This window comes from Phalacrocorax carbo, chromosome 6, assembly GCF_963921805.1.
Source record: "Phalacrocorax carbo chromosome 6, bPhaCar2.1, whole genome shotgun sequence".
NCBI lineage: Eukaryota > Metazoa > Chordata > Aves > Suliformes > Phalacrocoracidae > Phalacrocorax > Phalacrocorax carbo.
This window is the reverse complement of record NC_087518.1, coordinates 60,099,577-60,112,776: the sequence shown is the minus strand read 5'-3', so window position 1 is coordinate 60,112,776 and position 13,200 is coordinate 60,099,577. Positions and strand designations below refer to the sequence as shown.

Genomic DNA, 13,200 nt, shown 5'->3' with positions numbered 1-13,200 from the left:
AAACCTCAAAAATCGTGGGCTGCATCTTAGAGTTGCACAAGAGAGGATATGGGGGGTTACTCAGGAAGAAAGCACGCTGGTGCGGTGCGTGCAGTACAACGCTATGGGCGAAGGCAAAGGGAGAAGATTTATTCCTCCTTTGTTAATATTGTTCATTAACAGGGTTTTCAGAAGTGCTGGACTTTCTCCCTGGGAGATGAATAACGCCAGTGAGAATGGCTTTGTGAATCCCAGCTTCTGGGATACGCAGCGTGGTCTCAGGGAGCGACCAGAAGAACATCAGCACCGATGATGTCTTGAGCCCGCGTCGCGTCGGTCGCTCCTCATGCCGCCCGTATACGTTTGTCTTGTACGCAAGCCTGGCTTTGCAGGCAGGCAGGAGCCGGGGACCTTCCTGGTGCCGCCGATCTCTCTTCTGTACGATGCGTGGTGTTCTTCTGTCTGAGTCCTGTTGGGAATTACATATCTCCGGTAGCTCAATGAAAACATTCGCATATATAAAAGGACTTTTCATTTCTACTGTAAATTTACATTTACGTGAAAGAACTAGGACGTGGAACTGCTTTTCTGATTGTTAGCAGTGTTTATTTGACAGATTTTAGCACCGATTTTTTGTTTCTTCTATTAACATAGTTGTCGTTCCCTTTAATTACAGTCAGAGAGGCCATGGCACCTATCAAGTTTAACAGATGGGGTCTTCCTGAAGTAGATCCAGAAACGATGCAAACCAGTGAGCCCTGGGTTTTTGCAGGCGGTGACATCGGTGGTCTCGCTAACACTACGGTGGAGTCAGTGAATGATGGAAAACAAGCATCCTGGTACATGCACAGATACATACAGGTGATTTTTTTAAAAGTGTTTTCCTCTTTCCCATCTCTGTCTGCTTTTAGATACTTTTATTGAGATTGTTAAAATAAATTCATTGTGTTTTAGCTTAAAAACACAAGTTGAGGAACCAGCACCTGAGGGTTTGAACATTATAGATTCATTCAACTTGGATCGCGCGCTTGAGTGTGGGGAGTCGAACCCAGCTTTCTTGCATTCTCTTAACACTGAAATCCAAGCAACGTTTTTCTTGGCTCCAGCTCTGAATCCCACTCGAGGGTGCGAGGCTTCCTGCGCGATGCACAGCGCAAGTAGAAGTCCTAATTAGCTAATTGGGGAAAAGAAGCAAGCCCATCACTATTAAAAAGTCAAATCTCTCAATAGTACCTAAAGTAAAAATTAAATACTGCCCATACGGTTACCTGGGGAAGACAACCGTAGTATTTTTAGAGTGCAAGTGTACTGAGGGTATACAGAGCGCTCAGATCATCCACACCGGGACCAAAGGTTGCTCTGATGAGGCTGATAAACTGGACACAAGAATGCACAGGGGAAAATAACGCAAAGGGTGCAAATGCAAATGAATTTCCTTGAGAAATGGGAGCTTAAGGGGTACAGGCTTGAAAAACCTGGTAACCGCATGTCCCGGTTCGGTGCTCCGTGTGTGCCGCTGACTGAGCACCTCTGCCCCAGTTTTTCTAGTAAAAGAAGGAGCACAAAGTCTAGAGGAGCTGCAGAGGAACCTGCAGAGGCAGGAGACGCAGCCTGTGTGTGGAGAACCAGCTGACAAAGAGCGTGTTCATAGTGCAAGGAACTTTTTAGAAACACGATACATGATTCATTCTCCCACAAAAAAGAGGTTTGAACAACTGAAGTTGGGACTGTAACAGCTCGATGTCTTTCTCCCCCATCCATCTGCTCAAAGCCTCTCTGATTGCATGTTTGTGCAATTTCATGCTGTTGGGGTCTGATTTCACTGCCTAAAAATACTTCAACTGAAAGCTTGTTGTTAGTATCTGTGCATATTTTTTCTCACTTGTTCTAAAGCACTGTTTGTGTCCTGCCTTCTTAGACCCTATGAAAATGCTGAGTGTGAAACATCTTTAATCCCTGACCTGCTTGCTTAAGTTCTCAGTGCACAGTGAATTTGGGTAACTGGGATGGGGGGAGAGGGGAGTATCTCCTCCTTTTTGTCTCCTTCCTCTTTAACCTCCAGAAATACATGCATCACTTAAAAACCCTCCTTTATCATGTTGCTTCCTCCTCAAAGCTTGCTCCCCCCCTCCCCCCCCCCCCGATAGTATTGAATACTTTAAAAAAAATCTGAATAGTCATGGCTTGAGAATTAGAATTTTAAATCGAGCAGGCTTGTGATGTTGGAGCGTTTTCGTTACCCTTTGCAGCTTTCAAGGCAGCTTATTCGACCTTACAGTCTCACCAGGAAGCTAATGGGAAAGCCTTACAGCAATCTTCACAGGAAAGTTTCCAAATGTCAGGTGTCACCTTTCCAGCTGTTAGATGAATGGGTTGCCCAGGGGCATTTATTTGGATGTGCAGCCCTTGTTAAATCTGGTTGCCGTGGTGCAGAGTGCTGTAATTTGGCAATTTACTTCACCGCTCTTCGGACCTGGTAGAAATTTTAGTGACCGGAGGAGAGTTTGTTTTTTAAAGAAGTTGTTTAGAGAGGGACTGTGTTACCCTGATGCTTAGCGGGGTAGGTACGCGCATGTGTGCCTGCCTTTGCGCGCGCGCTCGGTTCGCAGCCCTGTATTCTGGAAACTTCCGATATGCAATGAAGAAAGACCCTTAAACGCTACCTTATTTTCTCTCTACTGTGAGGTTCGAAGGCAAGCGACCTTCCTGTGAATCTGCGTGTTAAATTTTAAATAAATACATCGATACCGTCTGTCCACGTTCATTTTAGTTACAGGAATAGGTAGCCATTTCCAAAAATCGCCGCCGTCTCAGCACCAGGATCTATAAATAATGCAGGCAGCCTTTAGCGACAGAAAAGTATTCCCTAGGATTTCTCAACCCGCCCAAGACCGTGTCAAAGGCTGGACCCGAAACCCACCACCCCGACTGCTTGCAGAGTGCGCTGTTTGAACGGCAGGCTGCTTGTGTCCCAACCTACTCCAGGCAAAAGGCTAAGCAAACAGATGGGCCTGATATGTGCCCTGGAACTCCAATCATTGCAAGCTCTGGCACATGGTGAAGCGAAGCGTGAGATCCACACTCAAGGACTCTCCAGCAGAAATGCCTTATGTTCAAAACTGGGAGTTATTTACAGAAGTGTCTTGGCTGCTCTTATGCTGGAAACTTTCCATCATTAGTTGCCTAAATATCTCCTGCCTCTTAACATATTCCTCCCGCTATAGGAAGCATAGGTTCATCTCAGAAGTCGTTGCCTGCAGCTGTGTCAGGTTAGTTCCTACAAACATGACCGATCACAGCCTCACTAAGGATAGTTGTAAGCAGAACCTGTTAGAAGCCAGCCTTCCTAGAACCGTTCTCTGCAAACCATTAGAGATCCAGACGGGATCGGCCCGATTCATTCCACTGTCTGCTCTTCGCAACATTTTTTCAGGATTCAACCTTTTTTGTTGTTCCGTGAACGACGTAAAAATGTCTGTAAAATAATCTCGGTGACTCCTCTAGTTTGGGGATTGTAACGGCCCTTGCTTTTGTCCCGCAGTGACCTTATGGTCCTGTGCAGAAGCAATATAGGCTGCTGTTCTCGTCTATGCCTCGGTTACCATCCATTTCTTCTTGATCAATTAATGGGATTTAATAATATAATATAGTCAGGGTAATTCACAATTATCGCAGGACTAACTTCTAATTTTCTATGGCTGCCTTGAGAGCAAAGGCAGCTCTCTATCTGCAGTTCTTCCAGTATTTTCTTCCTGGGCCACTTGCGCCAGCCTTGCCGCTTCATTCCTGCCCTACTCATACCCTTACCTGTGGAGCATACTCCCGTATGTGGCAGTCAAGCTGCCGTCTTCTTCTCGCTAAAATCCCCCTTAAAAAGTGACTTTTCCTCACAATAAGTTTTCTTTTATTTAAATCTGTTTTTTTCTTTACTGTAATCTCCCCAGAGCGGACAGTTTCTTTTATATTTTTCCTAGACTGAAATGTACATGATACACTCAAAGAATAGAGGGCTGGATCCCAACTGATATAAATTGCGCTTCACTAAGACGCTATTCAGTATGAATTTTGAGCACATCACTGTGTTATTTCAAACCGGTATTGTATATTTGCTATTTTTTTTCTTTATCTATGCTGTCAAAAAATATATGGGCTTTGAATCTGAAGAGTAGAGTTGTTGATTCTTTTATGAAGGTTGACCGTTCTCACATATTCCTCGAGCACGCATGAATGTACATTATTTCATAATCAATACCAGAGATGGGTGGTTCCCAGGAAGCTTGTCTTTGAAGCCGTTAGTTATGTTGTCTGCTTCTTTTCAGGATAACCAAAGGAAAAATTGAATGTCCCTTTGTTTAGCCAGAACGACATGTGAAACACTAGCATGGGGATGAGTAACAAAGCACTGCTTGAGAAAAGGTGGGCTAACTGCAAGTGCAGGAAACCTGGAATTTCAGTCGCTTACCACCGAGTAAGCAATATGTCTGTTCCAGAAACAGAAAGCCGGGAAGGAGCTTAGAAAATCTCTGTCCAACTGGACAGAGCCCTGAGCAACCTGCTCTAGTTGACCCTGCGTTGAGCAAGGGCGTTGGACTAGGCGGTCCCCAGGCATCCCTTCCACCACCGTTCCGAGATTGTGTGAACTAGCAGATTTCGCGACGTTTAAATGTATTTAACCAAGTTAAATAATGGATAATCGGAGAGAGGACGGAAGAAGCACATGCAAGGGAGAAAAGGTACGTTTTAAGATCAGACTTAAAAACAGAGAAAGCAGGAGTGAGATGAAAGTATGCAGGAAAACTCTTCCAGGCAGTTGGATTTGTGGAGACGGCTCTCTGTGAAAAATAACAGTAATACAACTACTCACTTTCACAGTCTATCTTTGTTAAAAGCCCGAAAATGGAGTTAGACCGTATCGCCGTGGTTAAGAATTTTCTCCGTCTAAAGAAAACGAATGTCACCAATTGTATGAGGTCTAAAGCCGAGTTCCCGTCTCAGCCCGGCACTGCAGGCTCTGCTGCTTTCGCCTCCAGCCGTACCCTGGCTCGAGCGAGGCAGGGCCGCCGCGCGCAGCCTGCTGGGGGCTTTTCACCACCCGGTTCCAGTATCCAAAAAATTGCCGTGACTGGAACAGCAAGTACCTGCAACATTGTTAGCTGGCATCAAATTAGAGAATTTCTTGTCCTCTATTTTTAAAAATCAAGGGAAGAGTTATAAGTAAACCTTTGCCTGCAGGCTTTCTTTTCCTATTTGTTTGTGCAATGTCAGGGAAATCCTTCATTATAAAGATGATTTTGCTTTCAGGAAGCTATAAAACATTTTAGTTTGCCAAAAGTTTTGCTTTGTAGGACACAATACATCAGGGCTTAGTAAATTTATTTCCTTTATAAGCGTTGTGCTGGAAGGAAAAACCAGCAAAAAATAAACAGAGCAAAAAGGGAAGTGATAGGAAGGAGGGAGATAAAGACTGGTCGCTGGCTACTGAGCCTTCAGCTGCCTCCTGCCCCTGTGCGTTTTTAAAGACTTGGTTTATTCCACTGAAACCCTTTTTTTCCCTCCTTCCCCGGTCACCTCGTCACTAGCGCGCCGTGAGGTGCACCCTGCGGTGCTTGAGTGCCGCCGGGTGGAATCGTTTGTGGTTCTGCTCTTGGGCGAGGGAAGCTTGGCAGGAAGGACAGGCCAGTTTGCCTATGGTTTGGGGAGTTCTAGGATTCTAAGTTGCTTATGACCAGTTCGCCTGATGGCACGCAGGAGGCAAGGCCTGTTTTTGCAGGAGGGTATTCAACCACCTGGCTCAAAAATCATAGAATCACAGAATCGTTAAGGTTGGAAAAAACCCTTAAGATCATCAAGTCCAACCGCCAACCTGTCACTGCCAAGTCCACCACTAACCCGTATCCCCAAGCACCACGTCTGCCCTTCTTTTAAATGCCTCCAGGGATGGAGACTTCCCCACCTCTCTGGGCAGCCTGTTCCAGTGCCTGACCGCTCCTGCAGTGAAGAAATTCTTCCTAATATCCAATCTAAACCTCCCCAGATGCAGCTCGAGATCGCTTTGTCTTGTCTGATCACTGGTGACCTGGGAGCAGAGGCCAACCCCCCCCTCGCTACAACCTCCTTTCAGGCAGCTGCAGAGAGCGAGAAGGGCTCCCCTCAGCCCCCCCTTCTCCAGGCTAAACCCCCCCAGCCCCCTCAGCCGCCCCCCAGCACACTTGTGCTCCAGACCCTGCCCCAGCCCCGCTGCCCTTCTCTGGACACGCTCCAGCACTGCTCTGGTGGATTTTATTGTTTTGTCTTGTATAGGATTTTATTTTATCACAGAAAGCTCATTTTGAGTCTCTAGTTAAGAACCACTTTCAAGCAACACTCGTTTTAGGTGAGAACAACTTTTGGAGATTGAATTGTCCTGCTTGGGGAAAAAAAAAAACCAGTACTATGTAACTTAAGCTGCATATTAAGCACTTACTCTGCCCCTCTCTCTAGCAAGCAATATTGAAAGATATACAAGCAATGAAAAGCTCCTGAGCAGTCTACAGACTGAAATATATTCACAGAGAATATTTGAACAATTCTGGATAGCGAATGAATTAACAAATAAGTGCTCCCAAAAGGGAAAATTAGGTTTATTACCCACAAGTGCACATAGAGAGGGTTTGGCCAAAAACCTTTCCATAAGTCTGTCTTTGCTGTCATTCTTACAGAACCAAAATCAAAGAGTTCAGTGTAAGAGTTCAGGATATCAGTGTTGGTTTCAGGAGACTTCCCCACTTCCAAATATGTAGGAGACAGAAACGTTTAAATATTTAAAAAATGCGTTAATTTTGATTGTGTAATCCAGGAGGTTCTGCTTGGGCGTTGCAACAAGCGTTTTGCAGTAGAAATTTTAGTTAAGAAAGACTACAAAAAAGTTAAAAGGATGAAATCGACCCAAAATAATCAGAAGACAATACTTTTTTTTTTTTTTCTTTTTTCTTTTCCTTTGATTTTTCAGTTAATAAAAGCTTTTGAGATGTAGAGTGCCGAGCTCTTTGGCCTTCTAAGAGCTCAGATTTTTCTGGTGTAGGAAAACAGCCCTGCGGAGGATGGCACACAGGAAGCAGTGAGCGCTCGGGAGGGAGGGAATGGGGGATGCCCGGCTTTTGATGAAGTGCGGCTGCATCGGCTGCTGGCTGGGAGAGGTCGTGCTAGTGGAGGGCGCTTGGTCCCGCGTGTCAGGGATCTTTGCAAATCAGCTGTTCTCAAAATGCCCACCGTTAAGGACGCCTTCGGGTTCGCGTCATTCAGGCTGGGACAATTTCACTGCTTTCGTTGCTTTTAAGCCATCGGAAAATTTGGCCCCCAAATGCATCCTCTCTGTCCTAGGAATTGAAAGTCTGGGGTCAGAATCCGAGACGTGGATCCAGGCAGTCCCCAAACAAAACAGAAGGGTGAATTCTCAGGTTTTGAGCCAGCCTAGGAAACAGAAGGCACTAAAACAAACAGAAAACCCCCCATCCCATCCATGCTTATTAGTTTTCACAGGTTAAAATGGGGTAAATAAGTTCCTTTAAAGAAAAAAAAAAACCAACCCAAAAGGCAGCAATTTGTAAGAGGCTGAGGTTTTGGCTCTGTTACAGAAAATGTTCCCCACACCTCCAGCAGTGGTTCTTTTTGTCCTGCTGAAGCAATCTTCATATTGAGGATAGAATAAGCTGCTGTGATCTTATGCTGGGACTTGTTAGGAGCACGGACTGTGTTGGGCTTCTCTGTGTTAGAACCTCCTGCTTTATTTCTTTGCGATTTTATTGAGCCAGCCATCTGAGTGAGCAAAGATTTTAATTCTACCTACCGCAGCCTGATTAAGATGCTGTTCAGTATCCGTGCCTGGAGAAAGATTTTTCTCTCTACAATTTTTGCAGTATTAGATGCAACGTTTACATTGAAAGCTTTTCACTGACTCTCCAGAGAAAAGGCTGTCTTTAAAATGAAAACAAAAGTGGCTGTGGTGTTACAGCCGTAGCCTGTATGTTCTTCTTTGATCCTAAATCAGAGCCTAATTTTTGTCACCCTTAAAGTATTCCTATTGCTACAATTAAATATTAAACCATTAATAGTTTTGCGTATATTGATATGTATCCCATTGCGTAGGCTGGGTGAAATCTTTAAAGGGGGGGGAAAAGGGTGCAGGAGGTCAAAATACCCTGAGTTAGGGCTGAGTGAGCGTGCACATACATGCCTTCCCTCTTTTTTTCACAAATCCCGATACTTTTTATGGTTTGACACCTGGAAAGCAAACGAGACAGGGTCTGTCTGTGCATCCCCTGGTTTTTTTCCCAGCCTCGCTGCGGCTGGCTGCGGTAGGGAGCAGAACTGGCTGTTCGGAATGGCTGGACAAACCTTTGGCCTGACCCAGGCCAGCAGTACAGGGTGTGAAATACCTGTTTCACTGTTGTTATTCCTCAGTTGCTTCCAGCGTGGTGTCATTTTTCAGCGCGAATGCTGTTTGGACAGCAGATGTTACATATGCAAGCGTTTGCGTGCCTTGCTGGTTTGCAAGTCCGGACACAGAGTGTTTTGGGTTATTATATATGAATTCCTCCCTTATCAGGGTTAATAATAAATCATATAAAAATGAATCAGCAAAAATGTCTGTGTTTTTTGTTTGGTTTTTTTTGCAGTCCTTACATGGCGTTGCAGTTTCTACTGTTCCAGAGCTACCACTATTCTATACTCCTATCGATTTGGTAGACATCAGCGTAGAGATGGCTGGACTGAAGTTTCCAAATCCTTTTGGCCTTGCCAGTGCAACCCCTACTACTAGTTCTTCAATGATTCGAAGAGCTTTTGAAGCCGGATGGGGCTTTGCTGTCACTAAAACATTCTCCCTGGATAAGGTAAGGAAATACTTTAAGGTTTATTTTGCGTGTAATCATTTCTTTGTGTACTTGAAAAATCTGAATCTAGCTGGCATGAAGATAGCAGGGAAGGGTATGGTACATTGCGTAGGTCAACTGGTCTGGGAGGTTCCAACAGTGCAGTGTAACGGTGACACAATTTCTGGTTTTGTTTGCACTTACATTCTTCCCTTCTATTCCCCAACCTTCTAATATTAGCCAACTAGTAAGGATATTAGTCCTTTTTGTTAAATACTGCAGTGAAAATGTTTTCTGTGAGGGATCAGAATGCAAAGGGAATGAGTAACAGCTTTATCAAGCAACTCACGAAAGGCGGCTTCTGTGCCAAGGACTGCCAAGATAAGCCATTGAAAGTGAGTTGCAGTTGCACTGTGATAATGTGGGTGTAAGCTTGAGGCTGGGTGGGCAGTGGAAGAGAAAGATGGAGGCAACGTAAAACAAGCCTATGAAGGGAAGAGTAGTTGCGCTGAAGGTGTGTAGCCAAGTGACATAAACCTTCAGTAACATGTAGTGGAAGAGGAAGGAGTTAGAATTAAGTCTTGAAGGCTACGGCTCAGTGTGGTGCCTAAAATAAAGCATTCTGGGTAGATTTAAAGTCTGTAATTGCTTGTTTGACCTGGGAATTGCATTCGGGATGGGTTTCCTGCCTCTACATTCGAAAAGGCAAAATGAGATGGAGCAAGAAGTTTAGAGAGTGAAAGGAAACAACAGTTCTGATAAAGGTATTGCAGAGAAACAATACAGGATTTGGGCCGGGATGTGTAGATACAATTTGGCCTCTGGACAGAGGAAGAGGATCAAAGGTAAATCTTTGGGTATAGGCCTGAGTAACAGTGTGAATAATGGCAGTGTGTTGTCAGCCAGTGACAGACAGTAGCGTGGGCTGACGAGAGCTTTTGCGACGAGTTTGGAAACAAGGAGCTTTTGCTCTTGGTTCAGAGACGGGATGTAAGAGTGTACTGATGGATGGGGGCCTTAGCAGGAGAGAAAAGGTGGATTTGTTACTCTGCCACCTCCACGCGGGTAAGTACCGCAGCGTATTAACGATAGCGGGTGGCCCTCTAATATGAGGAAGGTCTCAGGACAAAGCGCAGTATTACTACGGCACACTGTAAAATACGGCAGACCGGCTTCTGCTGTCACCTACACCTGAAGCAGCCCTAAGGAAGTAAGTGTTCCTCTGGACTGCAATGGAGATTCCAATCTAGTTCACAGGGTTTCTTATTAAACCACTTTTTTAGGACATAAATGTCATTCAAGTATGTTTACAACTGACTTATGTGGATAACATACCGTCAGCTGTAATTATTCAGTGCCTAGGCTAAAGGCAACTCGTAGCAAGAACCAAGATTTATTTATTTATCAGTTTTATTGCTGGTATGCTCACAGTCCTGCCAGACTGCACGTTGATTACTGTGCATCTCAACAGCTAAACAGACACTGGCTGGGCTCCAGCTTGGGTGGGAGTTCAGGAGGAAAGAGACGTGCATGTTGTAGGAAGAGATGTCGGTACTCCACTAAGCAGCAGGCTCTGAGTCATTTCTCAAATGGCGGCTGCAAGTGTTCGGCTGGATGCCATGCTCTGGAGGTGTGACTCGGCTAGAGGTCTTTCAAGTGAGAGAGTTGCTTTAGAAAGTAGCTTAAGTTGAGAAGAGAAGCCTGAGGCGGGATCTCATCAATACCTATAAATACCTGAAGGGCGGGTGTCAGGGGGATGGGGCCGGGCTCTTTCCAGCGGTGCCCAACGCCAGGCCAAGGGGCCACGGGCACAAGCTGGAACACGGGAAGCTCCCCCTGAACATGAGGCCAAACCCCTTCCCTGTGCGGGTGCCAGAGCAGGGGCACAGGCTGCCCAGAGAGGCTGTGGGGTCCCTTCCCTGGAGACATTCACCCCCCGCCTGGACGCGGCCCTGTGCCCCTGCTCTGGGGGTGCCTGCTCCAGCGGGGGGTGGGATGGGGTGAGCTCCAGAGGGCCCTGCCAACCCCCGCCAGGCTGGGATTCTGTGAAGTGTTTGTATTTTTACAATTTTTTAATATATTTGTTGCAATAAGATGCAAAATATTGCAGGTAGTATTTATTTTAAAGAGGAAAAAGTTCAGAAAAGTGCTTTGGACAAGTTCTAGTCCAGTGATCATTATTTCTAGCGAAGCTTTCTTCCAAAGTTCAGTAGGAGGCAGTAGTCTTCCTCTGGTGCCTGAAGTCTTGAATCAGATATTGCTGTGTGCAGCAGGACTGTGTCCCACCCAAGGACCACCTAGTTTTTCTACTGTTGTATTCTCCCCAGTAGTGCGCTTCCCACAGGTGTTAAACCTTAGTATTTGTGACATGATTTGAGATGCTTGGCTGCAAGGTGTTGCAGAAATAAAATTGCTTTAATTTGTAACAGCAGCGTGGTAATTAATGCTGCAAAAATAAATATTTCAAATGGGAAGAAAAGCTCAATGAGGAACAGCAGTTCTTACGTGAACAATGAGTACTACACAAAGACTGCTCTCGTTGACTTAATGCTAGAACAAGGAGCGGGTAGAGGGTTTGGAATAATGCAGGTTGGCATAATGTGCTAGGTTTTTTATTTTTTTAAAGACTTAACTTCTGATTATGTAGACATGAATCTTGTGCAGCGTTCAGCAGGGAGCAGAACGCTCTCTCAGGCTGCGGTACGTATGGAAGCGGGGACTTCAGACTGAGCCGCCCTGCCCAGCTAGGCTCAGCTAACTGCGTAGCAGGACCAGGAGCAAAGATTTCCCGATCTAAGCCTGCAGAGTCGGTGGGAGGAGGCAGAGCTGCTCCCCAGACAGTACAGCTCCCAGGAGTGGAACAGCTTCTGGGAGGAAGGGAGCTCGCTAGACACAGCGTTTGGCAGCTGAAGCTCCTCCGCTTGCTCCACAAGCAGGATTCTGTGTTCATCCCTCTTGTCTCCTCGTTTTATCTGTCCTGGTTAGGTTTAACTTGTGGGTTTCCTTCTTGTTTGCAACAGTTAAAGGCCAAGCGTAAACTGCCCGTGTGGCAACGGGGGGCTTAGCGGCAGGCGAAACGCTCCCTTTTCCAGAGCCGATCACTGAATTCACCGCTGCGTTCAGTCCCTGATAGGGGAACCAGTGACGTCCCTCCTGGCCACGGGCATCCTTTGGCACGTCAGCAAAAGTGACCGATGCGGGCTAAATTTGAGTGACATATAGGTCGTGAAAAGCATATACAGCCTAACCACAGATCTCCGTGCATTAACAGCTGTGTGATGCAATAAGATCAGAGAGAAAAGCAGGATAAATCTTGGGAGAAGGAGATCCTAGGGCAGAGGTAAAAAGGACTCAGGCTGGAGAGCTGTCGTTCTCATGAGACAGAGGATTCATTTCCTATGAACTTCTCCTTTTCCCCTCTTTCTCTACCTAAATCTCTTCTGAATGCTAGGCTAGGGATCCCTGCAGCCCACGAGAGGCCGTACTTTCTTGTAGAGCGGAACCGTCGGGTAGCAATGCCGCAGTTCCAGTCCCTGGCCCATAATTTACTCCCCCAGTCTTCCCAACCCTCATCCGTCTCGGCCTCACCTTGAAAGCATCCCGTGTTGCCACAGAGGGAGTCAGCACAGCGCTGGCGGTTTCGTGCCGTGCTCGCTCCCTTTTCGAACGCCCACGGCCTTGGCTGCATAATTGCCTTCGTGACAACCTGCGTAGCGTTTTCTGTTTGTAGGGTGAGGATTTCAACTCTGAGTGATTCAGCAGAAGTTTGTTCTTGCCTACTACTGTACTATTGTTGAAACGTAAGGAAAGCTAACATGAGAAATAGCTGAAATGCCTTCGGAGTGTTTATACCTTTAAGTATACCGCGCTCTAAATATTTTGGAAGGTATTGGGTATTATAGCGTAATGCAAATATTAATCATAGGGTACTGCGCCTGCAAGCGTCTGTGGGTATCTGTGAGGGGGACAGTGGCTTGTAAGGTTTCATTTACCAGATTAAACGTCTTTGCACAGCTGCTCTAGTATCCAGTAGGTTTGGTTTCCTCCAAAAACGAGAATAACTGCTTCTAAAATGGACTATCGCTAGGGAAGACAAATGGCAGCAGAATAAAAATGCCCCTTCACACGCCTTTTTCCTACATTCACGTCTTCCCTTTTTCACCGCAGGATCAATAGCTCATTGCTCCGTTGGTTCAAATAGTATTTCTGTCTTATTCAGATAACTCTGTGCCGCAACGTATCGTTTGTAAATTCTGTTGGCAAGCTATTGATGGGAAATGGGGGAGCTGCCTATCACGGGGAGATGGGGGAGCTGCCTATCGCAGGGTCCGCGATGGAGGAATACCAATTATTACCTGGTCTAGAGCTTAGA

The 13,200-nt window shown here is 45.9% G+C and overlaps 1 protein-coding gene across 3 annotated transcripts in view; it reads left to right on the top strand.

Moving 5' to 3' along the window:
- Positions 1-13,200, top strand: part of DPYD (dihydropyrimidine dehydrogenase) — a 368,439-nt gene that overhangs the window by 185,389 nt on the left and 169,850 nt on the right. For all 3 annotated transcript variants that reach the window (XM_064455561.1, XM_064455562.1, XM_064455564.1), the window contains 2 exons: positions 656-840; positions 8,634-8,849. In XM_064455561.1, the coding sequence (XP_064311631.1) occupies positions 656-840; positions 8,634-8,849 (401 nt within the window). The remainder of the gene's footprint in view (positions 1-655; positions 841-8,633; positions 8,850-13,200) is intronic.